At 39.7% G+C, this 22,103-nt stretch overlaps 1 protein-coding gene and 1 pseudogene across 6 annotated transcripts; one reads left to right on the top strand and one right to left on the bottom strand.

Annotated features, from left to right (window-relative positions):
- Nucleotides 1-671: 671 nt before the first annotated feature.
- Nucleotides 672-20,875, top strand: LOC138058303 (adenosine receptor A3-like). 6 transcript variants are annotated; one of them, XM_068904239.1, is made up of 4 exons: nt 13,519-14,316; nt 15,255-15,304; nt 15,452-15,569; nt 18,020-20,875. In XM_068904239.1, the coding sequence occupies exon 4, from the start codon at nt 18,136-18,138 to the stop codon at nt 19,120-19,122; it is 987 nt and encodes a 328-aa protein (XP_068760340.1). In that variant the 5' UTR covers nt 13,519-14,316; nt 15,255-15,304; nt 15,452-15,569; nt 18,020-18,135; the 3' UTR covers nt 19,123-20,875. The 6 variants fall into 6 exon arrangements, with proteins under 6 accessions (XP_068760343.1, XP_068760342.1, XP_068760340.1 ...); XM_068904240.1 differs by lacking the exon at nt 15,255-15,304; XM_068904242.1 differs by lacking the exons at nt 13,519-14,316; nt 15,255-15,304; nt 15,452-15,569 and adding an exon at nt 672-750.
- On the bottom strand, nt 7,116-8,032 carry LOC138055696 (uncharacterized; annotated as a pseudogene).
- Nucleotides 20,876-22,103: the final 1,228 nt, after the last annotated feature.

The following is a 22,103-nucleotide window of genomic DNA, read 5'->3' as shown; positions in this document are numbered from 1 at the left end:
ATTTGTCATGTCGCACGCGCTTCAAATATTAAGAAAGCATTCTGCTACTTTTCTCTTATTTTTTTTCGGAATTCAGTGGGTGTTTCAAAAGCGGCAATTTCCATTTAATTAATATAAACTGAATAATTTTTCCACGACTATCGTTAGCTGTTTATCTCAAAATCAAATTTACGGAAATAGGAAAATATCTTGTTTAAAACACCAGCTGTCCGACTCTTCTCTGTTTCGAACAACTCGGGATTTCGTTTTTTTCACAAAACTGAAAACGTTGTGTGATTTCAGGAAAATCCATGTGCCCTGACTAAGTTGAAAGTGATATTTATATATACCACTATCTTTGAAGATTTCTTCAAGAAAATTCCAGAATACCATAGAATTTTGTTTTTAACTTATGTCATTGAGTTGCATCGCACAGTTTTGGCTTTTTGTTTCGTCGCATGATTTTCGAGTTTACCTCGACTGGATGTGGATTGCACACTTCTGCGTAAACGAAAATATTGCAATGTTTCAGTTAAATTCTTGAAACTTTGTATTGGTCTCCTGAATTGGACAAGAACAGTTTTAAGAAATATTGCTTTGGCGGGGTCCTTCTGAATTCGTGGGTTTAGTTTTCGAGGAATGTAGACACAATTTCAAACAATATCAGGCCACTACGGGCAAGATGTTATATGATAATAACTGTCCAGTTATAAACAACTTGTCGAACTGGCCGCTTTGAAAGACACGTCAACTTTGGAGGCTTTTGACAAGGTAAGTGCACAATTACCAATAAATCGCAACATTTTGATTTCAGAACACAATTGAGCGGAATAATAATCGCAATTTACAGAGGACTTTCTCATATACACGAGCGTGAAGTACAGTCACACGTGTAGTGACATTATCAGTGATCGTAAAGTTGCATGGTCTATTACTAGCAAGACGCATTCTTGTGCTAAAAACGCAAAGAAAAGTCACAGTAGAAAACGACCAGAATTTACGATACTCCAAGTTTGTAAATATTAGCTTCAGGCAAAACCGATATTTCATGCGATTACCGCGTCTGTTCATAATCAAAGCGTAAGCGGCCTTCACAAGGGGTGAGAGAAAAAAGCCGTTCAAAATGAAATAACCTGGCCTCAGTTGTTCAAAAGGTGGATAAGACTATCCACCGGATAGGATAAGCTGGTGGATAAACACTAGCGAGAGCAATTGAGTTATCCAGTAGATAGTGATTTATTCAGTGGATAGCCCTAACCACCCTTCGAACAACTGGGGCCTGAACTTTTCTTCTGGGCGTTCAGATTTTGTAAATCAGGCTATAGCCGTTGCAAAATTGAAAAAGAAAAACCTTGTACGCGAGAGGGAGATTACATTTCCAGTTATTTGGACAGTCAAAATTATCGTGGGAATGAATTTCAACCCACTCCTCTAGAACAATCTGAGCCCTTCGTGAAGGAAAATTAGTGCTAGTCAATGCTTTTCTGCTGCGGATCGTCTATTTGACTTCAATAAAGTGCCAACCAAGTCTTCGGGAAGCCGCAACGGCCACCTCCGCGTTGCCCACAAAGAATACAACATCCACATGGAAATTGACACGAGGACTTTATAAACACTTGCTTTCAGCCTTTGTGCCTTAAAAATCTTTCTCAAATAATTCAGGATTATTATACTCCGCCGCGAGAGAGTTTTAAGACTTTTGACGTCATGTTTTGTATTGGACTAGGTTAGAAAAATGCGCCAAAACTTGTGGTCCATGTTTGTGTTGATTGAAGCTCTCTGTGCATCATTGCCTTCTAAGTTGTGTCCTACCATTCGCTATTTTCACAAATCCCATAATACAGTTAATTTTGGGAAGTTATTTGGAATGCATTTAAACAATGAATATCCAGTTCACTGAAGCAAGAGTAAGCAAGAGTAAATGACTTGTATTGTTTTTATACAAAGCACACCCCAAAACGTATTGCAATATGGGAATGGGAAAGTAGCGAATAATCTAGATCTCTATCAGTATACAATACAACTCATGTTTCATTGATTTCATTGATCGCTCGCCAAAGGGGCTTTTCATGGCCAATGAAACACAATCAACTAAAGTACAGAACAGAACAACAACATTAACAACAACTCAGTTAAGAACCCAAGTGACCGGTGGCAAACCAGTTGGCTACAGTATTTAAGTGCGGTTGAGAAGTTGAACCAGGGAATACCAGGAACAAATTCAACCAGAGGTTAGAACAAGTCCTGAACCTGGGAACTCCGCATCTCAAGACAAGCATCTTAACCACTGGGCCACACCGCCTCTTCACTCAGGTATTATGGTAAAGGTTAGCAAAATAGGAAAGGTGTCCCCTTTTTAATCACAATAAGCAAAGTTATGAGCGTTTCTGCTCTGTGCAATGAAGCAGTACTAGCTACCTTCAGATTGGAGTACGAGCAAGACTACGAGAACGAGTTCTCAGTTGTGAGCATGCGCATTTAGAAACATTTCTTTCTTTAATGCGCGAGCCCGGTACAGAAAACTCGCACTCGTAGTCGGTCGTTCTCGTACTCGTACTGCAATCTGAAGGTCGTTAGTGTTTGCTTGAGGGGATCGAACGGCATTTTCGAAGAAGACTCTCCTTCGAAAATGTCGTTCGGTGGCTCCGAGTAAAAACTAGTAATTGAAATTACGACTCGAAATTAGCGCAAATAGAATGACATTACAAAGTATTCAAGAAGCAATAACTCCACAGTGAATAAACAGTAAGGAATCGTACGATCCCGGGCCAAAAAGATCGCCTATTCCGGGAAACGGTTCCGAGTGCTCCTTTACAGGAGTCGAACCTACGACCCTCTGCAACTTACAAGTTCAGACGTTCTACCACGTGGGAGCTAGGTCATGTGAGAACTGTCCTCCTTTACTGGTGGGACTGAAATAGTCCAAACAGTCCACTTTTGTTTGCGCTGAATAATAAAAGAATAATAAAATGGCGGCCATTTTGGAGTCAGGTGTATAACAAAAACGAAAAATGCTCCATTTCCGCAATTTGAATCCTAGCCGACTACAGCGAGACAATTGTCATTTGAACTTTGTTGAAGGGCTAAGCTCTCACTAGTCTCTTATAGCTCAGTGGTAGAGCATCCGAACTGGCAATCGGAAGGTCGTGGCTTCGACTCTTGATCGGGAGCACTCGGATTTTTCCCGAGTATCCCCGAGTCACCATCTCCCAAGAGTCTCCTATAGCTCTGTGGTTGAGCATCCGAACTTGTAATCGGAAGGTCGTAAGATCTACTCCTGCAGCGCGTCACTCAAAGTTTTTCCGAATATTCCCAAGTCACCATTGGAAAAAGATAATAATCATGCTTTCATTTCGTTCTCTTTCATTACAATAGCAAGAACGTCGCGTCTCAATTTCGACAATTCCAGTCCTAACGATAATCAAGGACAATTGACACACGAATTAATGGCCTGGTTCCGCCATCTTTCTTATAATTCACTGGTAGAGCACCCGATCTAGTCGCGCAGATAAAATGCCTTTAACTCATGATCAGTCCTGTAAGATTCACTCGCAATTTATTTTTGGTATCCTAGCAATGAGTCAACATAAAGAAAAGGACATCCCTTAGCTTCCTTAATTTCCTTTGTATATTTTTAGAGTTTGTAAATTTTATGGATACCCTAAGGAGCAATTGGATCTTCTCTTTCAAAGTTTAATTATCTCAGTCTTCACATATACTATTGAGGTGTGGGGTTGCTGCTATTATGAAAAATATCTAAAGAGAATAGACAAACTATTCGCTAGGACTTTTAAGTCTGGATACTGTTTGAAGAAACTAGAGACAGCAAATTATGGAACAAGATCACATCTAACACCACTGCACGTTTTAAATCCACTTTTGTAAAAAGATGTCGTTTTAGCATAGTCTAATATTTTAGCTAGTAGTTAGTAATTATTTTTCATCTTATACTTTGTCACATATTTCATATACATTGTAAATAAGGCACGGCTGATGCGTTATTGGTATCTTTTTTCATTTTAAGCGTAATTTTAAAAATCTTATCAGAACCGGTCCGCCATCTTGGTTTTGTACTGAACAGTGGATTGTGATGTGACGTCATATCATGATTGCAGGAGGTTGGCCTAAAATCAGGAATCCGGAATCCGGAATAAGAAATCCGGAATAAAAAAAATCCGGAATCCGATATAAGAACCTTAACCAAAGGCCTACACTAATTTAAGGCTATTGTAGCATTGGTAAACGGTTTGTTTAGGCCGAATTAGGCCTAAGGTTAGCTTTAATGAATGTGTAGGATTGCTTCTGTATCATTTCGTTTCGCTTCGTTTCGCAAATTAGTGTAAGCCAAGTGACTTTGGTTCAAGTTCTTGTAAGGGATTCTCGATTTCTTATTCCGGCTTCCGGGTTACCTTTTCGAATTCCGAATTCCGGATTCCGGCTTCCGGCTTCCGGATTCCTGATTTTAGGCAAACTCATTGCAGACTCGAAGCGATGCGACGCTCACTGTTTTGACTTGCAAACGAGTTTTCTGTTTGTGAGGAGCGAAAATTTAAATTTCATTTTGGAATATTTTACGACCATATTATGTTCTGTTAGTGAGGAAAAGACTGCTTCAATTTCTAGCGAACTGAGTCTTTCTAGCGGCGACGAAAGTGGGGAAAATGAGCCCATAAATGTAACCTTACGTTCAATTGGGCCTTACCAAAGGCTACCCAGACTCGGAGGGTAAACAATTATAAGGATTTGTATGGGAATCTCGATAAAAAACTAAAGATATTTACAGGCAAACGTTCTCAATAAATAAGCGGTACTTTATTGTCCTGGTGACTTTCTCGCTTTCTTTGTGGTTCTTTGCCTGTTTGCATAAGATTTAAGCGATTTCCCAACTTCCCGTGTAATATGGGTTAAAGATGTCAGTATGTGGTACAAAAACCCGAGGTATTCGTGAATAAAAGAACATTGCAAGTTGGAGGAGCATATGGCACGTTCAATTATTTGTGAATGGTAATAAATAGCTAATTTGCATTTCAAATTAAAATTTTGTTTTGACCGCACAGATCTATTGCTAACGCTTTACTTTGAGCTTATCATTACCCGACTGTTTAATCAGAAAACAGCTGGTGTGTTTATAAAGCAAAGGGCAGCATTTTACGATACATAATTTTTCTGGATACATTAGATCAACCAAGACAAAACTAACAGATGCTTGCCTTACCTTTCAATTGAGTGTCGAAAGTAATTAGCGAATTGCTTTGGTTTTGAATTATTTCACTCAGTGACTGGTTGAAGTTCTTGCGCCACTTTTTCAACCAATCAGAAGTAAAACCAAAACCAATCGTGGTTCGCGCGTGCACATTTTCCCACGATTTGTGTCGGCTACGTGTAATTACTTCGAGGTTCGATTGGTTTACTGGATTGTCTCCGTCCTTTTTGATTGGCCATAGTAATCACCTTGGAGTTGGTTTTACGACACTCGATTGAAACTCGCTGTATAAATTTCTATTTACTTTTAACATTTCAAATTGTACGCCCTTTTGATTACCTTTTGAAACTCAGGTGCACATGTGAAAATTGCCAGCGATTGCCAACTGCAGCTGAATGCCAGTGTTGCTTAGAGTTCCTGCAGATTGTGCAAAGAATAAAGAGTCAGTAGAAAAGGGTAAATTTGAGCAGCCTCCATCTTGTATAACTGAGCATCCAGGGTTTCAAGCTGTATGTCTCAACAGATAGGTGTTACAGGCAGCCTGGTATCAATGTAAGCAACAACATTACCAGTCAAGTGAAGCTATGATCTTCGCAGTTACGAACGCAACTTTTACAATTGCGTAGAGAAGCCTGAAAAATTCAGGACTTCAACGGGATTTGAACCCGTGACCTCGCGATTCCGGTGCGACGCTCATTTCATATACCATTTCATCATTGATTCATTCCTCACGGGACCATTAGAACCCACAAATGACCAGCTCCCAACATCAGTGGCTTCATAGCTCAGTTGGTTAGAGCATCGCACCGGAATCGCGAGGTCACGGGTTCAAACCCCGTTGAAGTCCTGAATTTTTCAGGCTTCTCTACGCAATTGTAAAAATTGCGTTCGTAACTGCGAAGATCATAGCTTCACTTGATTTCATATCCGCAGTTCATATGATTCATTTCATATACCATTTCATCATTGATTCATTCCTCACGGGACCATTAGAACCCACAAATGACCAGCTCCCAACATCAGTGGCTTCATAGCTCAGTTGGTTAGAGCATCGCACCGGAATCGCGAGGTCACGGGTTCAAATCCCGTTGAAGTCCTGAATTTTTCAGGCTTCTCTACGCAATTGTAAAAATTGCGTTCGTAACTGCGAAGATCATAGCTTCGCTTGATTTCATATCCGCAGTTCATATGATTCATTTCATATACCATTTCAGCATTAATATTACCAGTCTTACGATGGGCTGGAGGAGGAAATATTATTCGAGGGATTTCATTTTCCTGATGAATAATCACTCAAAGAATTTCCCGAAAATTGTTTGACAAGTGGTGAACAATTAACCTAAGGGCGGCATAGAGAATGTCCATACCCAGTCAGAAACAATGTGAGGAAAGGTTTTTTTAGTATATAACACACATCTGTCAGATAAGCAAAATTGAAACAACTAATTTTTGTCTCGGTCAGAATGTGAAAAACTTAGGCGCTTTTTCTAGCACATGCTATCTCTGGTCAATTCTTGGTATGTGATCTAGGCCCACAAAAAAAATCAACTATCCTTACTTATGAATTGTTAATGTGTGCATCTGTAATGTGCTCTGAACTGAGTTCTTCAAATCATGGCCGGGCAGTCCAGGATTATTACCAAGAATGTATCAAGTAGAATAGCCAATCAATGGAGAGTTCTTCAAGAGGTTTTGGTCCTTCAATTTCCTTTTTGTATTTAAAAGTAGATTTTTGAAGTATTTCCCTTGCACTCCCATTTAACTTTTAAATCCTGGATTACCTTTTCATGGCTACTGAATATTTAACCAGGCACCAATGTGGTCACTTTATCCATGCTTTGTGTATGTCCTCATCAGTTGAACCTAGACCGACGTGCATCAACGAGATCTTGTTTTCTCGGGACAACACTGCTTGGAATGTTCTTTGGGAAGTTTACTGCCCCTGCCTCATGGTCCACTCCTCCTCTGTGGCAAGCCGTGTTACAACATCAGCCATTAAACTTTCAACATGGGCATAGGATTTCGTCTCCTCAATGGGCTTTGCCACCCATTGCTTTTGAGTCTTGGGAAAGCTGACTTTGTATCTGGCTTCCCCACTGTGTATCCCAGATTGTACCATTAGCTGCTTCCGTCCAGTGTTAGTACTGTGGTCGGGGGCTGTTAGTTGTGTGCGTGCTAACATGCCTTTGTGGGAAAAGTGCTCGCGCTTGGGGCAGTATTTCAGCTGTTCCAAATGGTACACCTCAACCTCTCCTGTGTGGCAGAACTCTGCAAGCTTCTGAATATCCTTTAAAACTTTTTGGTTCAACACCACTTCAAGAGCTATGTAGGCAGGGGTGTCAGGCTGCAACCACTTCTTCTTTGGAGCCGCAGCAGGTGTCAGCCTTGGGTGACAGCAACCGTGAAAGTAATTGTAACCACTCCACTTGTGCTTGTTGGTCACGCGGTGGAGAATCGACTTCCACTACTCCCGAAGGAAATCTGGATTGCCATTGCAAGTTGCAGAGCACTACCAGAGGTGATTTGATACCGACCGTATGCAGAGAAAGAGGCTTTCACAGCCTTTGGCTTTCGCTTTTTTGGCAAGCTGTTTTTGTGTTCTTTATTCATGGCACTGGAAATTGGGGCGTGCCTCGCATGGGACGTTAGTCCCGTTGCACCTGTCCCTTTTGGGTTTTGCTTCCTTTTTTTTCCTTTTCGCCGTTTCTTGCGTAGTATTATTGCAAAATCCTCAACTTGAAGCTCTGTGAGGCAGCGCTCAAAGCCTTCCTCCTCCATCGCATTAGATGATGTTACTTCGTTTACCTGCACCAAACTAAAATAGGCAACTTTACCTTCATCAGTTATCATAGTGAAGGTGCAGTATTTGGCATTGTGGTCCGGACTGTCACAACGTCCATCTCCAATTATATTCACTTGCCCTTCCCTTTAAATACCTTCTAAAACAGAGGATCTCTCTTCAATCCAGGCTTAACCAGCGGAAGGAGGAACCTGTTTTGTATGTTGTAAAAGGTGCTGTGACTAAAAAAAAAAAAAAACAGTAAGAAGAAAGGATGCAAATTGGGATCTTTGGGGAAAGGTGTGTCCACTAAACAAAATGGCAGCTGAAGTTAGTAACTTACCCACTGGCAAGTTTTTAATCGCTGGCTGCGAAGTCCAGCAGTAGTCATCATGATTACTTATGCACCTTATCTTAACTGAAAGCATGCTGCCACATGTTCTCATATTTGATTCAGAGATTAAACCAGCACATTTAGGGCAGGATTTCTTGAGTTTCTTTAAGCAGGACTCAAAGACAATGAACTTTTGCTCCTCATTTGGGGATTCTTCATGAGGGGATTGCAATTCCCCTTTATCATCAGTTCCCCGAAGCAGATCCTTCCTTACTTGCAGTGCTATAATCATCACCACCATCATCATGCATGGGAGCAACAGGAGAAGCCAGTGGCTCCTGATCTAAAGGATAGAAGTAAGATCCTTTTTGCAGGCAGGCTTATCATTTTCACCTTTAAGTTTCTTGGGGGAAACTTGTGAAGAGGTTTCTGGGGTGATCAGTCCTTTGTACCATTGTCTTCAAGGTCAATGTTTACTTGGATTCCTATTACAGCGTATGTTTTAACATCGGTTTCTGTTGAAAGTGATCGAGTGTACCTGGCTCCCACACAACACTGAGTACCCACATCATTTTGGATTTTCTCATTTGGGGTAGAATCTTTAAGGGCGGGCCCTTCACAGCTGTCATTAGCTGATAGCTGCTCATACTTGCATGTACCCTCAGTTGGAGCTAGGATATTATCTACAAGAGTGGGCCCTTCACATTTGTCACTAGTTGATTGTTGCTCATAGTTTGAAGCACCCCCACTGTTGCTAGCATTGTTTTCTTGTAAATGTTTCAAAACCTCTGCGTGAACAAAAATCAACAAATAAATTACAAAGATGAACCATTTGACAAACTGGTCCTTTTTTAAACTGCTGTCTATTGACGTACAGCACAAGCATCTTTTATTGCAAGTGAAGAACGGATTTTTTAAAATAAAATGTATGCTGGGGTTTCCATAAACTGTCAGGAAGCCGGATTCAATTTCCCACCTACCCTAGTTAAAGATGCGTAGGAGCGAGCGTTTACCAAAGTCTGTCAGCCATCAGTTCCAAAATGTATCCAAACACCAATAATGGTATCTTAGAGGTAGAAAAAAAATTCACGGACATTCTTGTCCGCCCGCACGACTTTGGCGATCGCAACGCAACTGGCTCAACAGAGTAACCCCTACCATCTTTGCTAGAAGCCACAAATAAATCCCCATTAAATGCTACTAACAAAACTAAGCTCAGAATCTACCAGTCCAACGTAGGTTCAACTCTTCTCTACGCCTCTGAGACGTGGAGAACCAACAAGAAGTTGGAGAGCTAACTTCGGGGCTTCGAAGGGAGATGCTTACGGAGAATATTGAAAGTCAGGTGGCAAGAAAAGGTGTGCAATGAGGAGATCTGGAGGCGCACAGGTGTGAACAACATCGCTCTGGACGTGAAAAGAAGACGGTGGACGTGGCTTGGCCATGTCCTTCGCATGAAGAAAGGCCGGTACCCGCTCGAGGCGCTGTCTTGGGCGCCCCCTGGAAAGAGGCACCGGGGTAGACCACTCGGCACTTGGCGGAGGATCATCGAGGACGAGATGAAAACAGCTGGAAAGACGTGGAACGAGCTGCGGTGGCTGGCCCAGGACCGGTCTGAATGGAAGAAGTTTGTCGGTGCCTTATGCTCCCCCAGCGGGGCTCCGAGGATTGAGTGAGTGAGTGAGTAAATGCTACTACACACATACACCAAGAAAGCAAAAAGTAAACACAGAACAGCAACCTTTTAATACTGTTTAATCAAACCAAAATGAATGTAAGGTTATACACATTAATTGTATATCTGTACCATTGCTTAAGCGAGCTCAACTCACCTCCTTTCTTAGCTCTTCTGAAGGGCGCTGTTCCGGTCGAGCATCACTACTTAATCTAGGTCACTTCGGTTGATGACCGAAAGAAAACAATGAGGGAACTGAGCCTGGTATGCTTCTTTTAAACTTTGTGTTCGGCATTAACTTGGCTTTAAGATCATTTTAGAAGCGGTCAGGAGTGAAATGATCGCTACACACGTAGCTGTACTCAAGTGAAGGAAGGTTTTCTGTCCTGATCCTTACTAACCACGCTCTTTGCAATGCTAGTTCTTTTCGTGGAATACGATAAAAATTTACTTTGGACTCTTTCGTCCAGTAGTTATTGTATCCAGGCACGCAGCAGTGAGGCATTATTTTTCCACACCAATGCAACAATATATCACTTTAAGATTCACATATTTATAAGATCTGAAAAAAAACCTCGTGCTCGAAAATGGCACTTCACGATGTGACATCTTGTGAAAAACGGCTGACAGTTTGGGCTACCACGATCAAAATTCAAGCTGACAGGCTTCGATCACGAATTTACTTTGGCCCCATTTTTTCGCCACATTTTTCATCAATATGGTTAATTATACCTGCCAAAATATTTATTTTTACTTCGATATTGACTTGCATTTTTAGTAAAATTAGGCTTGAGTTCCCCTTTAAGAACCCCATATGACATAAAAGAAGCATCTTTCTAAATTTTTGAAGTTGAATTCGGAAGCTCCGAAGACAAATCGTTGTCAGAGATGATTTTATAACAGGTGCAAATGCAACACCTCTGGGCCTTTAAGGCCTCTGCCTTTCAATTTAGTGTTTGCTTCAGCAAGACTTTAGACCAACAATATTCTTCGTTACGAAAAATGATTTTTTCATATTGCATGAACGAAATTAATGATTCTATTTCCTTTTAACTGGTAATAGGTAAAGAAATATCATGCGCTGTAGATAACCACCCACGTGAAAGGGTGTAAATTTTACATAATGCCGGTGAAGATCAGAAGGCAATTCAGTAACAATATATAATGGTAAGGTGTACTGATAACACTTATCACGTTCAAGCAAAACTAACATCAAGGCAAGCTGTCATAGGAGAAAACCAAAGTACAATTATGTTTCTCTTGCTTTTCTGTTTACTCATACAAAGAAGGAAAGAAGGGGAGTTTAAATCTGTGAGTTTATACATGACCTTCTTTTTTAATTCCCACATCAAATAACGTACAAATCTGTACATATGCAGATCTATATATATATATATATATACAATATGTATACAATGTGCCCTCCCGGTTGTCACCATAATGGCTTTATGGCAACTCCTGAACTTGGGCACAGGATGTACGGTTACACATTGTTGGATTGCATTGTGGAGTCACAAGAGTGCTCAAACTGCAAGCAGTGAGCGAAGCATTATGCCAAAAGTGAACGCCTATTATGAGGCTCTCCACCCAATCCAGAGAGTGCTCAAACTGTATGAACAGTGAGCGTAATATACAATATGTATACAATGTGCCCTCCCGGTTGTCACCATAATGGCTTTATGGCAACTCCTGAACTTGGGCACAGGATGTACGGTTACACATTGTTGGATTGCATTGTGGAGTCACAAGAGTGCTCAAACTGCAAGCAGTGATATATATATATATATATATATATATACAGAGAGAGATAGACAGCCAGAGAATAATTCCTTACTATTTTTTCAAACTTCAAAACTCAAATTTTGTGATTATATTCCTATTTTCTTGAACAGCGAACACATATATTTGCATTTTTCTCAGTGGCAAATATTTCTTGCAACAGCAGTGAAAATAACTTGTAAAATTAACGGAAAATAAGTATTTTAAAGTCTCCTTAAATGCTAAAATTTTTCTTTTATTTATAGTAGGGTGCTAGGAGTTCACTTAAATGTGACAAAGAGGAATTAAATCCCCAAAAAGTAAAACCCTAAATTACTGGAATATCAGGCTCCGGCCAGAAAATTATACAACACGTATCTATTTATCAACGCTAATATTTGTTAAAAATATTAGTTCTTAGGAAAGACGCGATCTGTTCATGTGGTTGTAAACATTATCACGGAAACCATCAGGCCCAAAATGATTATTTTTATTATGAAACGTGATGCTCTTTCCTCAAGATATAGGGAAGATATCTGTTTACAAACATTGCTTTTGCTATTCATATTTGCGAACCAAGGAAACAAAAGACTCTTTGTTTTGAAAGCCAATGAGGCTCTGGTTGGCACATTAATGACTACAGATGACGTCAACGATATCTTCCCTATTTTAACGTAACAAACAGAAAACGGTGTTGTTGTTTTTCGCTAACAAAGCGGGAATATTGAAAGGATGAACACTGCATTTTTGTTAATAAAACATTGTGCTTAAGTTCTTCTTAAGTTCTCATTTTCTACTAATATAAGTTTTACATTGATCGCATCAATTACTGCTTGGTTTGTTCCTCTCATAGGAGCGATTTGCTCGAAGATTAGAGCGAGACCAATCATAACTTCAAAGCGTACATTTGATTGCCGCGTCAAAACGCACCTCCTCTGTCAATCGAACGATATACGTGCTCCTAATGAGCAGGTTGCTTCTTGCAAATGTGGTAAGAAGAGAGCACGTTAATTTTTCCTTGTTGTAAATATTTACCTCCCTTTAATCTGAATAACAGTGGGAATATACGATTCAACCTCGTAAATTTCTGAGTCAAACACAAGAAACTCCGAGAATTATGAGCTAATGTTATAGCGCTAAAGTAGGGTTACGTCAGATCCAAAAGCAAACTGTATATTTCTTTTATTTAGACTTTTTTTTTTAATCGGGAGAAAAAAAAACACAGGACCATCTGCAATGCGATTTCATACACCCAGCAAAACTGAACTGAGTTCAGACCTCGATAGTTGCCCTTTTATCGCTTTAATGGCCAAATATAATAAGATTTTCTTGAATGGTTGACAAATTTCACTGCTTCCGACAAATAAAACCTGGCCTAGGTGAAGCACAGGATGATGATGATAATAATAAGAATAAGAATAATAGTAATAGTAATAGTAATAGTAATAGTAATAGTAATAGTAATAGTAATAGTAATAGTAATAGTAATAGTAATAGTAATAGTAATAGTAATAGTAATAATAATAATAATAATAATAATAGTAATAATAATAATAATAATAAAACATTAAGGGAACACGAACAGACATTGGCATTTTCTTTCCTTGTCGGAAGAGTTCAAGCTTTCTCTGCTGAGTGCGACACGTTTAAGTTTATTCGATACGTGCGTATTACGACGATAGGGCATCAGTAATTCAAACTGAAGAAAATATCATTTCCGAACGTATTCCATTCCCTTTGTCTGCTTAAGGAGTAATAAGGGTCGACCAAAACATACCACTTACTTACTGTAATTGAGGTCCGCAAAGTATGGTAATAACAAAATCTCGGCCAATCCTATTGCACTAATTGTCTATGATCCAACCACAGACGCAAGGAAAGACGTACTTGTTTGAAATATGAATATACCTATAAAACTTTATAATCTTCAAAACTGAAACACAGCCACTTTTCAATACAAACTAGGAGAAAGCTTTCTTAACTGTACGTGCCTGTTCTTGTATCACGGCTTGCTTGTCTATGACGTTCACGCGACCAAAATTAATTTGGCCCGGTGTGTTGCTACATTAAATTAACGAGTAAACAAACCAAGGACCCGCGGATGAAAGAACGTGCTTACTCATCAAACATTACTCGAATAGTACAATTGTTCGCGAAACCTTGCCTAAAACTGCTTTCGTACCAAAGCAGTGATAATTTTAGAGTACAGATAGCTGATGTCATAACCATGTCGAGCAATAATTACCTTTTCTTTATCCATCGTCTCCTTATTGTATTTGAAGAAGGATTACTTTCTTTTCCTTCACAAAAAAACTAAAATGAAGGTTTTTGTTTAGTTCTGTGTTCTGGGATCTACTGAGATTATAGTCTAAGGCAATGGCATTAATCTCTCTGGAATGAAATTATAACTAATTTTGTACTGAGCCATGGGTTTTAATCGCATATATATGAATCCGCTCCCTTCGAATCTTCGAATAGCTGTAGATTTAATGAATTTCAAGTTTGGAAGCCGTTTTCTCTTGCATACGTTTAACTGACGTGGCAAAATGAGATGTTGGTTGTGAAACGTACGTTGACGTCAAGTGAAGGTCAGTGAGCCTATTGTAGAATTGATCTTCGCTCGCAGATAGCAGCTTATATTCTCTTAGTTACAGAATAGGTATTTGAAAGGAAAGGAAAGGAAAGGAATTTTATTGTCTAGTCGTTTTAGCGCTGGAGCACTAATTGGGGACACTAGCACTGTAAAGTGAAATTAACAATCAACGCAAAATAAGTCAAATGTTGGTTTTTGAGGAGAGGGGAAACCGGAGTAGTTGGAGAAAACCTCTCGTTGCAGAGTAGAGAGCCAACAAACTCAACCCACATATGATGCCGAGTCGAGGAATCGAACCCGGGCCACTTTGGTGGGATGAGAGTGCTCTCACCACTGCGCTGATTTGTCAACTTGGCAGTACTAAGGGGTTTGTTTCTATGTTCAAGTCGGAACTTTCAAAATTATACCATCTCAGTTTAGGTATTGAAGGTGCATGATTCATGAAGCACTCAACCATAATTGACATGGCGAAAAGATGAATTCCGAAGACTCAAACATCAGAAATATGACTAACATTTTTTGTCTTTGCTTTGCGGGATGATTGTACTCGTGGTTGCAAGCAAAACTCGTCATGTATATCTACATGCATGCACTTTCAATGATTATGATCCGACAGAGCGTCAAATCCCTCTGTAAGCTTAGTACAGTTGCAAACAATTACTCCAAAGTACGATTCATCACAAGTGATTTAACAATCACACGATCATCTTTAGGAATATATTCCTTTATTCAAAATTTACTTCGGATCACCTATCGTTGTTAAGTAAGCGATGTTTGAATATTGCATTTTAAATGCGGATTTAAAAGCAATACTGAATTTTTGTCTGATCAGGAAAGCTTGGAGTTTTTATTTGTGACACCTGGCTAGTACCAGTAATTTTGCAATTGCCTTTTTTTTCTAACCACGCACGCAATAAATTTTCTATTTTAAAGCATAAAGACAAGCCGCTCCTTTGTATGAAGATTATCTAAATTTGAAGAACGTGAGTAGAATATCTCTCATAGGTGACAGCTGTTGGCCGAGTATTTCGTAATTGTTCGCCTATTTGTTTTTCATATTTCAATCTGTCATGTTATATTACTTTAATATCAGTGTTGTCAGTTTTATATCGATCGGCTTTTTCTTTTAGTCTATGCTTGGGCCCGGCATGATTTCTAGACATAACGTTTCCATGGCGAAATTCAAGTCAAAGCTGGAAGCTGAAACAAATTAAAAAAAAAAAAATGTGGCCAGCATGAAATGAGTTGGTAAGTTAACCTAAGAGTCCTTTAATAACCACTCGCCTCTCTCAGACAATTTAGCTACTAATGTAAGCACGGCAAATAACGTACGTAGGTGTAATGATAGAAAAAAAATAACCAGTCATCTTATTAAACTTCTACAAAGAGTGGTGACGTCATAAATGGACGGAGTTATGATAGAATCGAAGGATACCATTTGTTGTTCCTAAATTTGTTATAGAGAAAGTCAGCCAGCACGTTGAGGTTTTGGTATTTCACGCCATATTCTTTCATGTCAAGGCGATCAAAGAAGACACCAACGATTTGTTGTGGATCTTTTGCTCTGGCTGGTAGAGTGTTATCAGCCTTTGTCGCCATTAGTAACCAAATTCAAAGTCCACTTGCTTACACAGGAATTTCTGGATCCGGGGTGTGAGCAATAAAGCTTGAATGAAGAATACATTGGCTCAATAAAGCAACCCACTCGAAGTGTCACTCAACGGTTTGGATACAATATAAGCTCTGTTTCTTTAGAGTAAACTCTCAAATTTTCCCACGCTGATACTTTAAGAGTCTTTCCAAATCACAGAGAATTTTGAGGATAAAGTCTTTAGGCGCTCACAGCAAGAAAACGGTGAGATAGAAAACAGCCCTTGACACTTAATTTTTAAGAGCCCTTAAGTACGCCTCGTTGTGAATTTGATAGCCTGCATGCGAACCCAGACGTATTTCCGGCGGTCGTTTCTCTCCCCCGAAAAAATAGGGGGAGAGAAACGACTGCCGGAAACACGTCTGCGTTCGCAGGCTATGAATTTGAGGATGTGAATTTACTTCCGCGTTATATTGGTCATAAATCAGTCTTTCTTTAGGTCTATAGTTTGCCCCAAAGCCGAGATTCTTGGTAGTAACTTGCAATTTGTTCTTAATTGGATGTTAAGTTGCTTGCCAATGACCTTTCGTTGTTTTGAGGTTTGAAAAGTGTCAGAATCAACTCAGTTTCCCTAGTTTGGAATCCACACCACAGGAAAAGCTGGTTCTCAGTTTGTGTTTTTGTGTTTTCAAATAGTGGCCCCAGAGCTATACAACGTGGGCGGTTTAGTTGTGTTTATATGTCGAAAGGAAAAGAGTAAGATCGCAGAATTTTATAACCAACGCTGACAGCCAATTTTAATAACGCCCGTTCGTCGGCGCTCGAACGAACCGGTGTATGCGTGTTCAACTTGGTCATATTTTTTTCCACATTCTTCGAAATCATATGTTTCAAACTTCCTTAGAACTAAGGAGGCCGTCCTTGTACCCACACATGATACATAGGGCGTGTCAGCAATTGATTATGTATTTGGCAAAACACTGTTACTCTAAGGTCACCGTGGAATCTCAGTAATATATCATATATATCATCCAGCTAGCTTTGCAAAGATTCTCTAGAAATCTCTCAAGGAAAATCAGTGGCAATGCAGTGTCTGCATGGATGTTACACTATATATTCAGTACCCGCCTTGAACAAAAAAAAAAAAAACAAAAAAAGGCAAGACTGAAAAAAAAAAGTCCAAGTTGTACGTTTTGGCAACATGGAAACTGGAAAATCATGAAAACACTATTTCTGCGTTAATCTACATTTCAAAAGCATAAACGATAATTTGGTTGCAAGTTAGTATTCAGTAAGTCGCTAGTCGACCACTTCACGTCTTGCGGATATGCTCTGGTAAAACTGAATACGCTTTGTGACATAGTAAAGAAGAAAGAAAGTAACATGTAAAAAAAAGAAAAACCATCAGCCAACACCTTCTTATGTTTCATATGTTTCCTTTTAAGGAACCATTTAAATATTCTCATGTTTATGCTAAAATTTGGATTTTATGGCATTTATATCTAAATCTTAATGTGTACATTCTTTTCTTGTTTCGTGCCTTGATCGTTTATTTTCCGTTTCGTGAAGTGCGAAACAACGGCAACTTCAGTTCCCGGGTGCTTTTAGTACCTGCACTAAATTATCTCTGTTCTGGTTGAGGTTATGTCAGTCATCTTGAGAGCATAACTAAGAATTTTTTAACCCAAAGTTGGTTTTAAAAGCGCGTCGTAAATGATTTGAATAAGCGAGGAAAACCTCGAAACATCTCGGTTTAATAGACATGTCGAGAAAACGGAAGACGCAAGCATCGCATGATCATAGTTGTTCCAATAATAAAGCAAATTAAAAAGTCAAATTGTTACCACATCAACATGCAGCGAAGTGAATCCGTGAGTACAAAAGGCAAAACAATTTTTAATGAAAAGGAAATTAGATGCTCTTTCCAACTTTTGTAAACATGAAGAGCAAATAACTAAACTTTATTGCCAACCAATATGTCATCTTAGATCAATACAGCTGCTATTTAAGAGTGTTCTAGAGCCCAAAGAACTATAATTTGTGCCTCGTGTACGGAAGAGCATTAAATATTACTGAACTTGTATTTTTCTTTTTATTATCATGATAGAACCTTTCAAGGCAGCTGAAATCATTCCCTTTAAACGACCGCGTCAAAGATCTCAGATAAAACAATTACAGTTCTTTGTCGGCAAAGCTTTTTACAGTTTTATGGAATAATTATAAATGAGCATGAGTTCGCAAGGAGCAGGAAATATGACAGACTATGGACATCGCCACATTCCTCTTGACACAATCCCTTCAATGGTGTTCATGGTATTCATCCTGGTCATAAATGGCTGTGTCGTTTTGCTAGGCTGCTCTTCTAACATGAGATCTACTAGCAACATATTGCTGGCCAGTTTGGCTGTATCTGATTTCCTCGTGGGATTTGTCGGGATTCCGCTTCTAGTGGCTTGCAGTGCTACCTACGAGACACCACTATGCCTAAGTTCCAACATCTTTTTCAAGTTCATCTCGTTATCAACGGTATTGCACATTACTATCATTACCTGTGATCGTTACTTATATATCACGTGGGCACTGCGCTACCGTGATATCGTCCAACGCAGGCGAGTTTGCGCAGTTCTTGCCTTGATTTGGTGCATAAGCCTCCTCACATCATTGGTTCGCCTTTCATGGACATTGGATGTCAACATCCATACAGCAAAAGAAGATCTGGCGTTGGTCCAGGAACACGAGATTACATACCTTTTGTTCAAATTTTTCGTGTTTTTCTTGAGTCCCCTGATTCTCATGATCATTCTCGACGTACGGATGGTGTTGTTGCTAAGAAAGCAGTATCAGAAAATTGTAAGAGAGAACTTGCCGGCCGAATTCATGAGACGCGAGAAGAAGTTGCAGGTTCGGCAAAAGCGAGTTGTACTACGGTGCATTCTGTTGCTATTCCTGTATTCAATTTTCTGGTTGCCTTATTTCATCCTGGAGATTATTCAACAAAATCATCCCCAAATACCGGAAGATGTTGTCATCATTATCTATTATCTTAGGCTCTGTCCACCCTTGTTTAACCCGCTTGCTTACGCTTTGAGGAAACAAGACTTGAAAAGTAAAACCAAGGGAATCTTCTGTAAGGTCTCCAATTACACTAGTAAGGACATCTGGATCAAAATGTCCACTGACAGATCATTAAGCAGTTCAGCACATGTGTAAAACCATGATCAATTTCTTCCTGTAAGAAAGAAGAATGACAGACTTCATAAAATATGAAGTTCTATAAAGGATCCTTGTTTCTACGACAGCAAGGTGTCACTGTGTCTGCCTAGGACATAGAGATGGTTAATCATAAGATCGCAAGGCGCAGCAGGGAAGCACAACTTCTAAACGGACCTTATATAGCATACTGTATGTCGCCATTGGCACCACCTTCCTCGCATACCCCATAATCCCCTGACAGAAGAAGACCTATAGTCCTTCTTTTACAAATTACGCTAAGTCAGTAAATTGTCTTCTTTACACTTACGAGTCAGTGATAGCATCCTGACTTGTGTAAGTCCAGTAGGCTAAAGAGAGGAGTTACTAAAAAAAAATCCATATTTTCTCAAAGAATTTGAAAAGGTTGCCAATCGGTATAAATTTTCTAATCGTTTTGAAACGGAAACTTAATTCTTAACCCTAAAGGTAAGCGTTAAGTCTAAAAACGATGCACCTTGTTAAAGTTGAAACTATTCTGTTGCATTGGTGTTAGTGTCCAAAGAAGGAGTGCTAAGATAGACCGCCCCCACCCACCCCACCCCAGCACGACCCAACTCAGTTCCCTTGACTGCTGCATAGTAGTTACAGTTTAACCCGGACAGCAGGAACATGATTGAGAAAGAAAAGATAGCTCATATTGTAGGCGTAGAAGTCCCTTGCAAGTTCCGTGTTTTCCGTATTTATGAAAATTGACTTACTACTACAATTTACTGCAGTGGACTTTAAGAACGAATTAAAAAATATGTTTGTTCTCGATCAGTTCTTTGACTGTGTCAAAGCGCTTGTGTTCCCCCGTGTTATCTGTTCCTCCGAACACTGGGCACTAGCCGCTGTGTGTTCCACTTTCCCTACCCATTAAACATGTCAGTGTTCACCGGTCATTGTTTTACCAATACAGAAAGTATCATAATCATGTACTGAAATATTCCATGGGGAAGGAAGGGGGGAACACACAGGGGGAACAAATAACAGATAACACGGGGGAACACAAACGCTATGACAACGGTGTGAGGAAATTACTGAAACAAGCGGATGACAAAAACACAGTAATGATGGATGTACATCTTTTCCGGCAACTGAGTTGTAATTTTTTCAAGTTAAGTTGACATTCAGACATTTTCTGCCTTAAGTTATGTCCGGCCTCAGTTATCGATCGAGTTCTAATTTTGGTCTGGTCTGGATAACCCCAGTAGTGTAGCAGATCTCGTAACCTGCTATTGTTTGGTATTGTACATGTAAGCGGCTTAATTCTATTGTTTATAATGAGTCCAAGTAATTGTTTCAATTGTTTAGTCTTAAGCTTTCATATTTGGTTACCAGAGCTGCTACATCACTGCTAAATAACGGTTTTATCACAACAGCCGCCACGCATTTGTTGTGAACGTGACTTAGCATCATTCTAATTAACTGTGTATTTTGGAGTAGAAAAGGGAACAATAGGAATATGTTCAGGTTTTTGGGGGGTTTTCATTTGACGTCACGGCGGTCATGTTGGTGAACAGAACAATGCTGTGAAAATGACTTTTGGAAATTTGACTCGATTATTATGCAAAACTTATGGGGCCATTTTCTATTGTTTTGTACACCAACATGGCTGTCTCATCACGTGGATGAAAACCAAGGATAGTGAATTATTATCATTTCAAAGAAAAATTGCAAACAATTAATTTATGACAACAAGATTGATTGACAAAAAGATGGCCAAAGTAGTTTATGAATTGGTTGTGTTTCTTCTTGTAGGGACTTGACTACTCTTTGAATTGTAAACTGTATCAAAAGTCAGGGGCACTGTTTTGATTAATAGTGTCACGTTACGTAGTCATAGTGCCTTAATCAGCGTCGCCTCGTTGTATTGGCCCTGTATATAATAGAGTCAGGGCGGCCCATGTCTTCCACCTCCCCGACCTGGGTTTTACCCTCGGCCCCGAGGTCGTATGTGTGCTGAGTTTCAGTCAATCTCAATCTGACTCGGGGTTCTCCGGTTTTTCTCCCTCATCAAGATCGATTCTCAATCAATTAAGTATTCTTCGATTGCACTCACGTGATAAGACGGCCATGTTGGTGGCAAAACAATTGAAAAATGTAACTCAAGTTTTGCATAATAATAGAGTCAAATTCCCAAAAGACTTTTTCGCTATTGTTCTTTCCACCAACATGGCCGCCGTGACGTCAGATGCGATCAAAGAATACATCCGACTGCGGGCGGATACCCTCGATAGGAATAACCTCCGCTATCCTTTCCTTATAATTTCATTGGCGCGAATGAATAAAAAGTTGGTATTATTATTTAGCAGAGTGGCCAACGCGAACAGCGTGGATTACAATACCCAACTAAATTGAATGATTGCGTTCGACATTAATAGGAGAGCGCAATCTAATCTTGGGTATCCTGTGCATCGGCTAAGCTTTAGCAACGTTTCAGTTTTCGTTGGTCTGCGTTTTCAGCGCCATCTTGAATTACGTGAAACGTGCATGCCCATCTCAGTTTTGATACTTCATATACGCAAACGAGATCGCACACCTTGTGATTGATTTGGACCAACACGCTGATTTTTGGTAAGGGACTATCGAACGCATTTAAATAATCCGAGATTACCACTAGAATGGAATATATGAAATTACCAAATAGCTGCGATGGTCCTCAACCGGCTCTTGAGGTTCATCCAAGATACAGCACAGGTAGCCCAATCTCCTTTATGAGCTGCCAGCTAGCGTAACGATCGTAAATAATAGTCCAAGACACGGGGAATAATTCTAATAAAAAAACAAAACAAAAAAACAAAACAAAAAACTACTTACATCAGCTCCATTGCGCGTCACTTATGTCTCCTCTAATTTGAACCTTAGATAGGGTCGTAAGCTAAATCGTCGGAGAAAAATTCCTTCCCCACGTTGCCGGACCTCTGAAACTAGGAACGTGTACGTTTTCTGGCTATCTG

This window comes from Montipora capricornis, chromosome 7 (genome assembly GCF_036669925.1).
Source record: "Montipora capricornis isolate CH-2021 chromosome 7, ASM3666992v2, whole genome shotgun sequence".
In the NCBI taxonomy this organism is placed as follows: Eukaryota; Metazoa; Cnidaria; class Anthozoa; order Scleractinia; family Acroporidae; genus Montipora; species Montipora capricornis.
This window is presented reverse-complemented; position numbering and strand designations above follow the sequence as displayed.

What these genes read in the sequence shown, in the direction of transcription:
- LOC138058303 (XM_068904242.1), top strand. Translation starts at nt 18,136, where the DNA reads ATGAGCATGAGTTCGCAAGGAGCAGGAAATATGACAGACTATGGACAT.